General features: G+C 39.9%; 2 protein-coding genes across 3 annotated transcripts; one reads left to right on the top strand and one right to left on the bottom strand.

Annotated features, from left to right (window-relative positions):
• Nucleotides 1-1,403: 1,403 nt before the first annotated feature.
• On the top strand, nt 1,404-9,282 carry kif20a (kinesin family member 20A). Of its 2 annotated transcripts, none has more exons than XM_031760044.2 (19): nt 1,404-1,583; nt 2,690-2,867; nt 3,308-3,418; nt 3,514-3,633; nt 3,822-3,960; nt 4,080-4,255; nt 4,577-4,670; nt 4,931-5,143; nt 5,544-5,655; nt 5,748-5,822; nt 5,927-6,070; nt 6,363-6,531; nt 6,626-6,778; nt 6,954-7,093; nt 7,282-7,384; nt 7,484-7,682; nt 7,769-7,860; nt 7,965-8,102; nt 8,574-9,282. In XM_031760044.2, the coding sequence occupies exons 2-19, from the start codon at nt 2,700-2,702 to the stop codon at nt 8,949-8,951; spliced, it is 2,724 nt and encodes a 907-aa protein (XP_031615904.2). In that variant the 5' UTR covers nt 1,404-1,583; nt 2,690-2,699; the 3' UTR covers nt 8,952-9,282. The 2 variants fall into 2 exon arrangements, with proteins under 2 accessions (XP_031615904.2, XP_031615905.2); XM_031760045.2 differs by having other exon boundaries at nt 1,404-1,593.
• A 138-nt stretch (nt 9,283-9,420) lies between these two features.
• On the bottom strand, nt 9,421-16,329 carry cdc23 (CDC23 (cell division cycle 23, yeast, homolog)). Its single transcript, XM_031760046.2, has 16 exons — nt 16,177-16,329; nt 15,684-15,756; nt 14,533-14,670; nt 14,372-14,414; nt 14,176-14,281; nt 13,939-14,071; nt 13,566-13,743; nt 13,370-13,467; nt 13,058-13,139; nt 12,739-12,892; nt 12,491-12,610; nt 11,712-11,787; nt 11,548-11,609; nt 11,342-11,420; nt 9,992-10,111; nt 9,421-9,911 (listed from the first exon to the last, which is right to left on the bottom strand). Exons 1-16 carry the CDS (start codon nt 16,287-16,289, stop codon nt 9,759-9,761), a joined length of 1,728 nt encoding a protein of 575 aa, XP_031615906.2. The 5' UTR covers nt 16,290-16,329; the 3' UTR covers nt 9,421-9,758.
• Between the last annotated feature and the right edge of the window lie 215 nt (nt 16,330-16,544).

Below are 16,544 nucleotides of genomic sequence, written 5' to 3'. Positions count from 1 at the left end.
GACAGCGAGAGCATTTTTTTATGTTGGTGGTGGTGGGAGTTGTATTTACCTCCGACTAGGGCTGTGCGATATGACCAAAATCTCATATCCCGATATAAGACATCTATCGTCTGATAACCATATAAATCACAAAAATTTAACATTTTCTGTAAATTATGTGAATGTCGGGCAGCTCGACTTGCGTGAAGTGTTTCCAGCTGGGCGTCGTGTACCTGGAGTCGAGTGTTTTAACTGATGCATGAAACGATACATTTTTAGACATAAGTTGTAACAGCCGCCGTTTTCTTTGTGAGTATTTATTACACAGCGTGCTGCGGGGAAAAGCCTGTTCTAACGTTTGAGTCAAAGGTTTATTTTTTAGCTCTTTTTTTGCTTCTCATCCGTAAATACTCTGCACTCTTTCACGTGATTTAGTTGATTTTGAAAAGTCTCAACAGGATCTTGAGCTTTATTGTGAAAGGTTTGCTAACGACAACGCATAAAAACAGGCGCTTGTCCGTCCGTAGTGTGGTTATATTAAAAATAAGAGAAAGAGAGAACTTTAAGAAATTAATATAGCCACTACAGTGACCATCAAAACGATGAAAAAAATATTGCCGTAAACAGTTTATTTTGCGACACCACGAAACAAACGTAAAATGAAACGATAGACGTTTTTATATCTCATCCGATATATATCGTTATATGAACAGCCCTACCTCCGACTGCTGCTCTTTGTTGCTTTCGTCGCATTCGTCGTCTGTGACGGTCCAAGTTTGAAGCAGGGATTTCGGAGTGCCCCATGTATAGCGTTGGAACCCAGTCAGGATTTGTTTCATCCATTTCATAGGCTGGTTTGCCTGCAATTATGCTAAATAATTAGCAACTCCATAAACAGAACGCAGTTCTGCAAAATCCCTCATTAAGATGTTTGTTCTAATTTGCTATGACTTCATAGCGCATCGAAAATAAAACGAATATGAACTTATTTAGAACTTACCCGAATGAAAATGTCTGGAACACACCAGCAGATATCTGGGGATGGTAGTGAACTGGATATCAGCACGTCTCACAGCTGCTATCCAGGCTAGACGCCTTCTTTTGGTAACATCCGATACAATAGCTCCCTCGCGTTGCCTCCAGGTGGGGAAACAATGAAAAGATAGCCCATTTTCAAGCTTATTCCCTTGCCGGTCGTGCGATCTAACGTTACAACCCAGCACACAGCAAGTACGAACCATAGCTGATGTTATTCGCGTGCTTTGTTTGGCCTACTAAAATGGCACCTCGACCAAAACTCCTGGCCACACCCCCTCCCACGACGTCACGTTCCAAAGCCCATGCGCCATGCGAGGTCCTGTTAACCAATCAAAGGGAAGACAGCGATACACTTTACCCAATCGTCGAGCCTCCCTGTGGGGAAGCGCATTGTTCAAAAACCCAAAAAGCAATCGGGTAAAGCGGCTCAGCTGGTGCTAAGAGATCCAGACAAAGAGGTTTTGCTGAACTGATACAGTTTTACCTCACCGTTGGTTTTTGGCGATCTATCGTAAACATTAAGCTAACGAGCTTACTGGAAACCAGGCACATTTTGGACATTCCAGGCAAGTTAAAGTGAGTTCTACTTAAATGTGGGCCATACGACGTTAAACAAGTTAAATTAATAGTTACAAAAATTAATATTAGATTGTAACTATAACTGTTTGACGGAGGTTATGTAAGTGTGTGTTAAGCTAAATGCAATATCCACGTGTTTTGTGTGCTTGTTTTTGGTTTTGAGTGACTGCACGATTTTCCCATTTAAAACCAGGAAGCAAATCTCTTAGTTAGCATATATTGGTATATTGGTAGAAATCATTGTTATTACTTTATGTTAGCTAGTATAAACATTAAAGTGACTCTGTTTAATTCACTGCAATATAGGCTCCGTTTACTACGTCCTCACTGGGGGCTAAACTTGGCTACTTGCACATGTAAAAGTGCAGCATTGAGGGTTTTTTTTTAGTTGCACTCAGTTCTGAGACATCTTCTTTTAAAGGCACAAAGTTGGCTTGCTTTAACAAGCAGTGAAAGGTGAAGATGCCTCGAGTGACTTTTGAATGCTAAACGTGGATTTTATACTTTTTTAATGCTGCTCAGTGTAACACGAATACCATTTGAATTTTTAAAAAAGGGAATGAAATTGAAAAACCGAGACTTCTAAAATCGCTCATCTTAATAGCTACAAAGAATAAGCACTACAGAAACCCAGTGCCGTAGGACCTGCTGTAGAGCAGTTGTATTGATCAGCACTAATGCCAAACTTGTCTGGTCTGGTGAAAGCCTGGGAAATATTTCCTGTTTGACTACTTAAGCAGGTTCAATTTGGCTTTAAACAGTAAACTAGTGTTCCTTTACCTGTCAGCTTGTTTGATGACGACACACCCATGTTTAACTAATTCATAGCAATGAAATGCTGCTTGAACAGAGAATAATCCCATTTACTACTGGACATCATTACATCATTATAACAAACAACACTCACACACTCGTGAGTAAGTTTAGTTTTTCATCTTTTATTGTATATTGCTGCTTTTCCAACACAAGCCTATATTATTCTTTCGAAGTGACTTGTGCACATGCCCTCAGTCAAGCCCATGTTTGAAACTTTTGCAATCCTCTTTTAATAGAATTACTACATACTAATGAAAATGTGTTATTCTTGGAACAGATAGACGGGCATGGCGCTGTCTTTGTCATCTCCGTGTGGATGCCCCTCTGATGAGGAGGAGGAAATGGCTGTGTTTGAATCTACAGCAGCAGAGCACGGAGGTTTGGCCAGACCACGTCTACCAGAGATCTCTGTTATTTCCCCGGGCCTGGACACAAGGCCATCCATTACAGGGCTGGTAAGAGTTCCCAATAAAAAAACATCATACGTCCCTCAGGTATAACAAAACATGTTCAGAGCAAATCTATATTAGATTTTTTGTTTTTTGTGTGTGTCTATATATATAATTGATCAATATTGCCAGAGGTGTAACAGTTTTTCAAAGCCATAATTTCATACCTCGCTTTTCTTTCAGAGGAGATGTATAACATTCTGTTTAAACTATATCATTCTGACACATTTCCAGTTCACGTGTTACCTCACTGATTCTTAAACACTGCTGCTTTCTTCAGTCTGGCAGGCTTTAAATAGGCACTAAAAGCCCAGATGGGTATTGCAGTAGAGCGAGATGCAATATGTAAAATTCTAAACCCTGGGATTGCAGTTTGGTGGTGTTACACTTGTTAATATTTTTCCATTCTACCATCAAAACATTTACAAAGATGCTTGTGTGTTTAGAAAGTAGCAGTGAAACCTCAAAGCTGCGATGAAGGGGCCGCTGAGAGGGTGAAGGTTTTCCTGCGCATCCGACCACTTACAGACATGGAGAGATCCAGAGGGGAAGAGCAGGTAAGACATTAAGGTCAACATTGTCGTTTCTTCTGGGATAAAAGCTTTCAGTACTCTGTAACTGTACTTGAGAGTCTATTTTGTTTTTCCTTTAGGGTTGTGTGGCTATCCAAGACGAAGAGACCCTGCTGCTTAAAGCTCCAAACGACTCTCAGAACATGAGAGCAGCAGAACGAGGCATCACTCCGAGTATTCACAAGTTCAGTTTCACGAAGGTAGGACAGTCATATTTGTAGCTCCTCTTTACTTAAACATATTGTTTCAAACCTGAAAACCCATTCAGAAAAAGAAACTGTGGTAATCACGTGATAATATTTTCAGAGAAGAACTTTAATGTAGTGGGGAAAATGGGAATGCTAGAGTAAAACAGTGAAGATGTTTTTTTCTTTAAATTTCCCCTTAGATATTTGGTCCTGAGACAGCGCAGCAACAGTTTTATGAGAGCACAATGAAGGCGATGATAAACGATGTGCTTCGAGGAGAAAATAGACTTCTCTACACTTACGGTGTAACCAATTCTGGAAAGACGTACACCATTCAGGGTGAGTTATTTTCTGTTCTGCAGATATTACTTGGACACATCAATCCCAGGGTTAATTATGAGGTTTGTTCGTTATGTAATGCACAACATAAACCATGCTTATCAAACTTTGGCCTGCAGGCAGCGGTCGAGAGGCAGGCCTGCTGCCCCGGGCTTTAGTGTCCCTGTTTAGGAAACTGCAGGGCCGTCTGTACGGTGGCATGAACCTGAAGCCCGTCTTGTATCAGGATGTGAGGCAGCTCAGTGCCAGTGAAGTCAAGGCAGAAGAAATCCGCAGAAACTCTCTGCTCAAAGAGGTAAACAGAAATATGACTTTTAAAGGCCTTACAGCTTTACTCTGGAACACATTGTAGCAACAAGGTGAACTTTAGGATACATTTGGACATTGTGGTGTTCCAAATGTATGTGACTACACTTATATTGGCATATTTGTTTCCTTGCAGGCTGCTACTTGGTTAAATGTTTCCCTGCAGATGATTGTTTTCATGATAATGTTCCAGTTATTTTAAGTGTAAAACAATCAGTAACAAATGCTGATTGTTAAAAGTCTGTCCTCTGACTTAATGACTGTTTTGAATTATGTATCTTCTGATTCTCCTTCCTCTTGTGGATTTCAGGATGGGAATTCTCGTTGCACCGGCACCACCACAATCTGGGATAGTGGCATCGGAGGACTCTCTGCTACCACTACCTTTGCCACTCAGCTGGAAGGTGAGGATAAAGGCGAAATTTTCATTCCTAAATGGAGTAAATTTTCTGCTAAACACACCACATACTGTATTTGGAGTAGAATAGTTGGTGTTTGATGAGTGCACAGCTCTGTTTACAATATAAGAACACAAAAAGAAGTCAACATCAGCGTTGTTTGTGCAGCACAAACCAATTTCCAGTTTAAACACCGCTTTCTTTATATTAAAATCATTACTGCCTTAAAAAACAAACAAACATGTGACTTTAATTTGCTTCTGCAGACACGGACAGTGTTTGTCTGGAGCCGGACAGCCTGTCGCACAGCGGAGGGGAAGATCTGGAGGAAGGAGTGCAGTTTTCAATCTGGGTGTCCTTTTATGAAATCTACAACGAGTTCCTGTACGACCTACTGGATGCCTCGCCCTCCCAGCAGCCCCGGAAAAGAGTCACATTGCGGCTAAGCGACGACAAGCAGGGCAACCCCTACGTGAAAGGTAACAGTGGCTCATTCACAGGAATGGAGTTAAAACTAGATCAAAGTATGCACGTCGGCCTGAACGTCCTGAGGCTCATTCCCACCAGGCAGCTTCTCTCATCTGATGTATGTTACGCTTCATCAGGCAGGAAATGATGTTTAAAAGCTGTAAATTGCTTCTTTCATTTTCCCCCTGCCTTTTCCTCAATTCTACCTGCAGTTTTTGTACACTTTGTGTTTGTGGGAGTGCAACAACACACCACAATGAATGAATGCATGAATAAAGAACTGTGCAAAAGATGGTTAAGACTTTGAACACTACTTTAGCTTTATTCATGTGTTTCCGGTATAACAGCATGTGTAACTACTGCTGCAGCTCCTTCACGTGCACCACATTGTGCTTCTTCCTGTTGTATCAGATCTGACCTGGATCCAGATCCGCAGCGCCGAGGAAGCCTGGAGGATTCTGAGAGTTGGGCGTCGCAACCAAAGCTTCGCCAGCACTCACCTCAACCAGAACTCCAGTCGCAGGTAGGAGCATGTTAAATGGCGTGTTTACCTATTGAAACCTTACTTTGATTTACACTTGCAGCCTCTCTGATTAAAGACTCTCCCTTACATAGCCACAGCATCTTTTCCCTCCGTGTCCTGCACGTCCACCCTGGAGAAAATTCAGGCCAGGCCATGCACATCAGCGAGTAAGTTTGCTTTTAATTACCCAGTCTTGATTTCAGTTTCGGATCATTTTAACTTATATTGATTAGAGTTTGTAAAGGTGATAATGTAAGTTTCTCCTTTTTAGGCTGACTGTGTGTGATTTGGCTGGGTCCGAACGCTGTAAAGATCAGCGTAATGGTGAGAGGATGAAGGAGGCCAACAATATTAACACCTCCCTCCTAACACTGGGGCGCTGCATTGCTGCCCTGAGGCACAACCAGAGCAATAAGTACGTTTTAAATTTTTTAGGTGGTGTAGTAAATTAGAGAAATGGTTGAAACAGATCATCTTGTGGAGCTTTTTACTGCTTTTCTGCTCTCAAGATCGAAAATACTAAATTGCTATAAATTATCTTCACGTCAGCTTCTGCAGTAATTAAATTATTGATCCGCTAATTTATGGCGTGTTGATTTCCTACACTAAATCAACTTTTACAGCCTGTAGGGCGTTTTTGGTTTTTACATATAAAGATGTAATGACCAAATGGTTTTACTATATATGTGTTCCTACTACATCAACAGGTCACGGCCTCCTCAAGTGGTGCCTTTCAGGGACAGTAAGCTGACTCGTGTCCTGCAGGGTTTCTTCTGTGGGCGAGGAACCTCCACCATGGTGGTCAACATCAATCCATGTGCATCCATCTATGACGAGACCCTCCAGGCCCTCAAATTCTCTGCTATTGCTACCCAAGTAAGAAACTGACTTGTACATGAGTACCTGAGTGGCTGGTTTAGTTTTGCGTCCTGTGTGAGATCGATCAAATGTGCCGTTTCTCTTCTTTAAGCTCGTCCACGGCCCGTCCACGAAGACCAGGGTGGCCTACATCCTGTCTCTCCTTCGTGATCCAACAGGAAATGGTAATGACAGCACGGTGATGGAGGAGGAAGAGGATGAGAGTGATGTCGACGATGGAGATATCACCATGTTAGATACTAAGGTAACATCCTCTGCTTTCTGTGTAACATCTAAATGTTAAGCACTTTTATTTCACTGACAAAATAAATCAACCTTTTATTTTAAAACACTACTTAAACCAAATAACCTTAAGATCTTAAATGTGTCAAAAACTGTCAAAAGTCCATTGTTCTAACAGCTGACTGTTCTACATTAAGGCTTTGCTGCAGGCCATTGATGTTCTGAAGAGAGAGGTGCAGCGTCAGCGGGAAGAGAAAGAAGTCCTAGAAGCAAATGTGAGAGAGCAGGTGGTCTCTGAGATGATGGAGGTCATCTCTAGAATGCAAGATGGTTTCAGGTGTGTGTGTGTGCTAGTTTAAATCTGAAATGCCAATTTAAAGGCTTTTTTTGTAATACTTTTTAGTGGTAAGGAGCAGTAGGCACATCTAATGGTGTTTTCTTAGCAGGGATTTAGGAGAAATGTGTTGTTTAACTGATTTTGTAATGACTACATATAGCAAAATTTCATATCTGCTCACCCTGTAGTGAGACACTGGATGCTGAGAGGGCGCTCATTGAAGAGAGGTATGAAGACAAGATAAATAGCCTGCAGAAACACCTGAAGAAATTCTACACCCAGGAGCTGAAGGTCAGTTTGTAATGCTTTGCATTCTCTGCAAATTAAGCATTCGCAACGGTTTGCGATGCTCTTGCTGAATCTCTACCAAATTTATTTCTGTTCTCCCAGGAACGTGATCAGGAGATTGAAGCTCTGTCTGCTGCTCTTGAGGAAAAAAAGAAGGCAAATGAAGCAGCCCCCATGACGGCGCCACCTGGAGACTCTGAGGGCCCTCGCCGCTCTCAGCGCGTCAGTACGCAGAATGAACTCGGCAGACTGCGCGCTGAACTCGACCAGTGCCGCGCTGAGCTGTGCACCAAGACTCAAGGTACAGTCTGACTGGAAGATTTCTGATTATATGCACAAGGATACTGTTCATGATGGCTGACTGATTTGTTCTGGTTGTCTGTGCAGAGGTGACAAAGCTTAAGATGCAGCTAGAAGTGCCAGGTAGTGCTGGCACTCTCACCTCTGCTGCTGACCGCAAGCTGGAGGAGGGTCAGCGGGTCAGTACATGCTCTACACAAACTCACTGCTGCATGTGAGTCTCTGGACTCCTCGAAAGATTAAAATCTGTGTGTGTATATATTTTGTTTTGTTTTTACAACAGAACCTGCGTCAGCTGCGGCTGAATCTGCAGAGGCTGGGGCTGGACCTGCAGTCTGGTGAAAGAGCCTGCTGTCGCAACACAGGAGGGGAAAGGCTGCGCCACGCTTTAACAGCTGCAGATGAGACTCTAGCCAAACAGGTAGAGTCAAGCAATGTGGAATTTGCAACGAGCTTCAGTTTTACTTGTAAACTAAGATTTTGTTTAAATCATTTAACAGGGTGCTCAGCCCTCTGTGTTCTGCAACAGCTGAAAAAGTACTGAACACATTTTGCAAACTGCATGTTAAATTTCCGTCAGTGCAGAGATTAAAAGTGCCGTTTTCTCTTAGTTAGAAGCAGCTTTTGAGGCTAAAATGCAAGAACTCTTTAATAAACTTATTATATTATGAGCAGTTCTCACTTTAAACTGTCGTTTTCTTCTCTTTCTAACTCACTTGCACCGCCAGATTTTAAACTAAAACAAGGTTTCTAACATCTGCACCAAGCTGTCACTGAGCTAGAGCATGTTTAGCTGTTGCTTTTTGCCTCACCTTCTGAAACTAAACACCCCTCCCCTCCCTCTCTGCTCCTGTCTAACCCCACCCCCTGTCAACTGACTTCTTCTTCTCAGGGCCAGATCCTTATGGAGCTCCAGAACGACCTGATGCTGGTCAAAGCCGACTTGAGGCGGAAAGCGCAGACCCTGGCCCAAACACAGTCCCTCCCTCCCCAGCTGCCCCCGTCTGGCTTTGCGGCCCCCAGCATGCCGGGCTCCTGCAAAAAGAGAGGCTGTGGCGCCGGCGCACCGAGCGACCCCGAAAACCGTCCGCCGCAAAAACGACAATTTTTCCAGTCTCTGTTCCCATCTCGCACCCCAACACGTAAATACAACACCCGTACTGCCGAGGATGCAAACCTGACCCCCTCCTCAAGGATTTTGCGGTCCCGCCAGCCATCTCCACCTCCTAGTCCGGTCGTCACCCCTCGTAATTTCAGGGGGAAGTACTGAGCTTTAAAGCAAAACTAAGTTGCTGTTGTCTTTATAATATTCTTTGTTGTTTTTCTACTTTAACTGTTTTATTGGCATCAACAGAACTGTTAATGCTTTAAGCTGAGGTAAAGCTGCTCAGTGGCTTAGTGACTGTATGGTTAAAATAGTGCATGTGTGTTAATCAACCTGCTCTGCCTCTGCAACTCCACTTTGTGCCTTTGTGCTGTACTCTCCCCCCACCAAACAATAAATCCTACAAACACATTTGACCAGCCTAAATATAATCATGCTTTAAAACTGTAGTAAATTATTTTAGCCTTTGCAGTCAGTCCCTGCAAAGACTGGATGCTGTAAACTATTTACATATAAACAGTACTGATGAGCAATGAAGTGAGAAGTCAAATTCCCATTTGTATGCTTTGTGCTGTAAACTTTAGACTGTAGTGTGTGTTCGTGTTCGTATATACATGTTAATCTTGTCTGAATGTTTGCTCTTGAACATTTTATTTGGGATTCTTTTTGTACTATTGCACCATTAAACCTTATCAAAACCAAGAAATGGGTATTTACTGTATGCAATGCTGCACCGTGCATACTGACCTGTCCAGTGCTTACTGCAGGTATGTTGATTGTCTTTGCTGGAAGTGTGAAAACAATGTCATGGGCTGGACAAAAATGGTCAGGATTGCTAGTTTTACAAAAACAAATGCAGTTTATTATGTAAATTCCAACGCAGCCCTCGTCAGATAAACTCCAGAGCAGTTTCATGTCACAGGATAGATAAATTGTCCATTTTTTTTTAAACAATGAAGAAGAAAGTTGGTGTCAGGGTGTAAATGAGATGAGGTTCAGGGGAGACACCCTCCTGACTGGAGTGTTGTTGTTTGAGAGTGGTGCAAACAGGTCTGCTGAAGGCGTCTCGATCTGATCTCTGACCTGTGAGATCTGCCGCAACAGAGCCTTTCCTTCCTCACGTGCCTGCAAGGCGAGACACGACCGATCAGTACCGACCACACAACAACTAAAACAAGATGCTCAAATCGTACAGGAACACTTACGTCATTGTAGTCACAACAACGCTGAGCGCAAAGGGATGCCTCATCATAGAGCTTGTTCTTGAAATAGTACTGGCCCAGGTACCGCAGGGCTGTGCTCACCTCAGCGTGCTCCAGTTGTTCCTGACAAGTTTAGTTTGGTTAGAACTATATTCCTTTATATTAATGCAATACATGACCTGGAGCACAAACGGGAAAAATAGAGCTAGAGGGCTGGAACCTCCAGCCACCAATCTCGTCATCTTAGTTGTTCCCATTTGGCTAATTAACACATGAGTAAAACAGCAGAAAATGAACTAATGTAATGATGGATTTCTGTATTTCATTGGTATTTAAGTCTGAGTTATCCTTACAAGCAAAAACAATCTGCTGGCTTTGCCCCTTGGGGGGGCAACAGCTAATTTTGGAGGCCTTCTAATAATTTAGCCAATACTTGGGTCAAGATTTCCATTGCTCTGGCCATTATTTATTAATACACACAAAGTATTAAAAGCTAAATTGTTGCAGAACAATAGCTAAGTTGTGTTAGTCATGTGACGCATTCCTCTACACAGATTTCACTTGCATGCAACTGAAGCCTGTCCAAATACTCAAAGCACAAAATCTTGTCTCCTGTCAACAGTTTCTCTATATTAAAGAATCGGTTTATGGAGATCACCTAAATAACAGCATAATTGGATTTCTTTCATATTTAAGATCATGTATTAGCTTAATTAGTGTCTTAATTTGCAGTCATGTTCTGTAAGGGTAATGCTGGATTTTGATGACGGCTGAACAGTTGTCTGGAGTCAATATTTATAACATAAAACATTGTGTTAAATCAGTTGCCTGTGCAGCGGTGATAATCAGACAGACACTGTGTGGACGTAGGCTAAAGTTGATATAACATTTAAAGGGATTATTTTATTTAATGAACCTTTTCACTGTAAACCAGACAGCCACGAACAAGAGTTTTAAAAAGTGAAATGCCTTTTTCAAGATCTGGCCTTTGTTTGGTCCCCTGGAAAAGAAACATGCTGGCCCATTTTGTTTGTAGTAGATAAAATGAAACCCATTAACGATTCCAAATCCACACACATTAATAGACTGGATCTAAAGCCCCTTCTGTTTGGGAAGAAACATGAAAGGATGCTGCATTCAGTGACGCTGGGAGACAAAACCTGGCTTACAGTTTACCAAGTCATCTCTGCTGGCCAGTCAGGCTCTATCACATGAAACAAATTAATAATAATGCATAATAACTAATACATAATAATAGCAAGCTGGAGCATCGTGATCTCACTTGAAAGAGCAAATCATCGCAATCCTAGACCCTGAGAATATGAGTGTCAGAGCTTAATTTAAAGTGCTTACCCCACAAGAGAAAATGTCTTGAATGTAAAGCATGTAACACTGGGCAGCATCATCAGACTCATTCAGCTGTTCGTGGAGCCTGACAAAAATAACAAACAACCAGAAAAATAAATATATAAAAAAGGAAAATAAATATCGAGCAGCAGATCAGAGCTTCGTTTCTTCAGAGCACTGTTGTTCAGCTCAATATAGTGATAAACACTTACTTTGCCAGTTTGAGCAGAGCCATTTTCTCTACATCTCCGACAGAATATGCCCTCCAGTAGCACTTCACAAAAACAAATCCATGACACAAGTTAAAATCAAGCCAAAAGCTTTGGAACTGACTACAGAAACTACTGTTAAGTACTGGCAGTGGGTAGATGTGTACCTTCTTGGCTTCGGCTTGCTGTGATAGTTTTTCGTAGCTTTCACCCAGTGCAACCAACATGCGAGAGTCATTCGGCCTGAGAAAAAAAAACAACAACAACAAATATATATATATATATATATATATATATATATATATATATATATATATATATATATATATATATATATATATATATATATATATATATATATATATATATATATATATATATATATATATATATATATATATATATATATATATATATATATATATATATATATATATATATATATATATATATATATATATATATATATATATATATATATATATATATATATATATATATATATATATATATATATATATATATATATATATATATATATATATATATATATATATATATATATATATATATATATATATATATATATATATATATATATATATACACACATATGTATATATATATATATATATATATATATATATATATATATATATATATATATATATATATATATATATATATATATATATATATATATATATATATATATATATATATATATATATATATATATATATATATATATATATATATATATATATATATATATATATATATATATATATATATATATATATATATATATATACACACATATATATACACATATATATATATATATATATACACACATATATATACATATACACACATATATATATATATACATATATACACACACAGCAGCATGAAATATCATCTGCTTAGCTGAAGTCCATACCTGAGCTGGTGAGCCTTTCGATAATAGTACAAACAGTAAAAGGGCATCTTGAGGATCTCGTATGTCTGACCCAGACCATACCAAGCACGGTAGTCTCGCTTATTCACTTCAATGGCATGTCTGAGGAAGAAAAGGACACAAGACTTATATCATAATACTCATTTAAATCTCCAGACATGTGTCACCTGATAAGAAATACATCCTGATGATCCAGATGCTGAGCGCGACTGTGAGATATCCAGACTGACCTGTAGGCTTGAATGGCAGCTGAAGTGTTTTTCATTTCCATGTACTCGTGTCCCATGAGTGTCCAGGCACCGAGACAGCGAGGGTTCAGTTTGAGGGCCCGCTGGAAGTAGAGAGCTGCTTTCTCATGCTGAGAGCGTAAGCTGTAATAGTTACCTGTGGATCAGACACATGACTTACTGCAGTGCAGGAAACAGTTTTCTTTTACAACATATATTATGGATTACATGTATATAATGAGCGATCCATTTGTTTTAAAACTAGCATAAGTAACGTCCTCTTGCAGCCGGTGACCTCTAATCTGATTAATTCAATGCTTACCGATAACGCAGCACGTCTCCACTCTGTACTTGTCAATCTCCACCAGGTTGTGGGCCAAATAGCTCAACTCTGGCTTCATGCTCTGTGGAAACATGGATTACAATCAGCAACACTACAAAATTTCAGTTATGATACTGACTTTCCCCCCTTTTTTATAAGAAAAAAACCCTATTTTCTACATTTTTATTTACTTTGATCCCTCACTGAAGTAATGCAGAAACTGGCCCCCATGTCTTTGTACAAACCACATCAGTCCTACTGATTATTGACTAATGTTCTTTAGATCTCACATTGCAATTGGCATACACTTACTTTGACATAAAGCAGATTTGAGAATGTGTCCATGTTGTCGATACGATACGGATCCTGCTCCCTCAACTCGTTGAACAGAGCCAAAGCTTGATCAATATCTGAAAGAAGGGGAGACAGCGTGCTGTAAGACTAGGCCCGCTTACATGCCATTCATCAGAAATTCAAAATTTCCACTGAAAAAGTAGAAAAAACAAACCTCTGATATTGTGGTAGGCCACAGCAATCTGTGAGATGATGTAGGTACTCTTCGAAAAGCCAGCCTCTATTAGGTTCTGGTATTTTTGCAATGCTTCTTTGATCATCTGCAGCTCTGTGTACATGTGGGCCATGAAGAAGTCTTTAATCCAGCAGTCTGGCAGAGACAGTGACTTCAGCTGAGGGGAAGCGGTAGAAGCAGACAGAATCACTTCAAGGTATAAATATTTCTGAACATTTATTGAATATGTGGATCCTGTATTTTTAAATAGTCTTTAAAAAAGGACTGAATTGCGGACTTGGCGAGTTAGCTTATGGAAATAAATGATATCAGTTTCAACAGTTTCTGTATGTCAGAACATAAGGCTTGTTACCATTTCAATATTGGTGACAAGGTTACTGAGCTCCAGCCATGCGCCCCAGTGCAGTGGAAGTGCATGTATTCCCTCAACAAACACGTCCACGGCCTCTTTCGGAAGATCCAGCTTTCTTAGAACCACCCCATACCTGTGTTTTCACATACACACAAACATGATATCATCTGTAAGTAATCCACTGTATACGTCTGCATAATGGCAGTAATGTGTTTCACTATAGAGGAGCAATCTTACAGATAGAGGGTGAAGCCGTCCAACTCTCCTGCAGTATGCTTCTTACTGAGCTCGACCCTTAGCTCGCGCAAAGCTTCATTGCGCACCTGACCCTTCTCCAGAGGGCCTAAAACACAGAAAATATACAAATACGCTATAAAGACAAATAAAATTCCTCATTTTTATCTTTTATGGGTCTAAAAGAAGAATTCCTCACCCAGGCTGTCCACAGTCTCATCATCCTTCTTTTTCTCGCCCGACTGAAAAAATGACAAAATGTGTTACAAATACAACGATCAAAGTAAAATCAAGCTTCCTATGAAATAAAAAGGAAGGATCAAAAGGACGTGGGCATGCTCGACATCTACAGAATCTTACCAGATAGCGAGAATACATATAGAGGAAATAAGCTTTCTGACTGCGACAGCCTTTCAGAAAGTAAGCAGCACGATCATATTCTTTCAGGTCAAAGTATGATTTGGCCAGCGTAAGTGCATCCAGGTCTTGCGCATCTTCCTGCATGATGACAAATAAGAGCCATTTGAATAACATCATTAAGTTATTACATGATCATCTTAATATCTACATTGCAAGAACTGTCAACAGGGGGCAATATATACATGCAAAAATAATATGCAGCCATATGTGCCAAATGTGTACTGTCTGTCTTTATTGTTTTTTTAATTCTTACAAAACATCAGATAAAATCTAATGCATTATCTATTCATATTATATTATAGTATGTAAATTATCACCACACCCATTCAACATATCCTAAAAGATCAACTACATACACATTTTGAAAAGACTGTGTGTGCAGACATATACTGATATAGCCAACTCCTGTTATCCCGTTATCTCCTGTTCCCACAATGCCACTGAGTGACTTTATCAAGATAGACACTGGCATTGGGGTTTATTTTGAGATTCCACACAACATCCTTCAAGTGTATACACAAACATGCAAGTGTCATTAATGAAAATATAACAAATACAGCATTTTAATTAATAATTGCTATTTTCATTTTAGTAAATGTAATAACCTTTTAACACCCATATAAAATCTTCATTATACTCCAGTGGCATTGAAGCTCACTGATGAGCCTAGAGTTCAATTTTTTTGCACAACTAGGGTGTCGCTTTTTCTATGAAAATAATACTCCAGAAAGGTTTCTACAAAACCTTAAGTACTCCGAATCTGCAGTTCACTTGCACTAGTATTTCTGGAGGAGTCCAAACACAAAACTGAACCTGAGCCATAAAGCATAAGAGTTTTCCACAACACGAAGGGACTCATGCCACAGGTAATATATCAGATTCCAATGTAATGTAGTAATAATGTAGCTATAAAACACGTGTTTACAAGTCACAATTTTGCACCGTTTCACAGACACGAATGAAGAACTGGAACAAACTGTACTGCATGTGTATCATTAAAAATATGTAAAAGAAAGAACGAAGAAATAAGAAACAAATATCAGTAACAACTGAAACCCAGAAAGGTCCTCAGTCATGACAGTTTTACAAACCTCTGTTAAAGGGGATGTTGGTGGCAGTTCATCCTTTGGCAGAGGAGCCAAAGCAAATGCCAATTCAGAAGCCCTAAAATGTAAAGGAACAACCCCAATTTTAATATTTACATTTAACATTTAGCATTAGATTTCTTCCTCATCTGACATCAGTTCGTTAATTTCCATTAATCTAAACTCTCCGGTTTTAATTTACTGATCAAAAACAACTGACTAGAGACGACCTGAATTAAGTTATGCCTCAGGCACAGGCAACACTGACGTTACACATAGTGGACTTTGTCAACACAACTAGTAAATCTACATATACGGTCTGCTTATGTTTAAGGTGACACTGACAGCAAAGTTAACGGCAATAAACAGCTAGCTAATACAGAGACAGATTTTTTTTTAATCAGTGCTAACGCAGCTAACACGTAACTAGACGTCAACGCTTACTGTAAAGAGCAAAAAGACAGCCAGCTAATGGCACATTATTCACTGGGATTCTCACCACTTTGCGCTGTGTAAAAGTCCTCTTTCTTTGCAAAGCGATATCACCGATATTAGCTGTTTTTTGATTTGTACCAGATCCCCAAACTCACTACAGAGAGCCGCCATTTTCATATTTTACCAAGCAAGTACGCTATTGGTGGAAGTTTCAAAGAGGCTGTCCCTCTTCCTCTTCCGCTTTTCCTCCAAAATAAAACCCTCTCTGTCAATATTCCGTCTCAAAACTAGTAAAAAGGTAAAAACTTGCTAAAAAGGAAAGTACACCCTCGTTCAGTTCTAAGGTTTTGCATAAAAGGACATAATAAAATGGATCTGTCCTGGATTTTAAAATGAGGTCAATTCAATTCAGTTTTATTTATATGGCTTCAA

The sequence above is a fragment of the Oreochromis aureus genome, linkage group 10 (genome assembly GCF_013358895.1).
Source record: "Oreochromis aureus strain Israel breed Guangdong linkage group 10, ZZ_aureus, whole genome shotgun sequence".
Taxonomy (NCBI): domain Eukaryota; kingdom Metazoa; phylum Chordata; class Actinopteri; order Cichliformes; family Cichlidae; genus Oreochromis; species Oreochromis aureus.
Note: the sequence above shows the minus strand (reverse complement) of the source record. Positions and strands in the feature narration are given on the sequence as shown.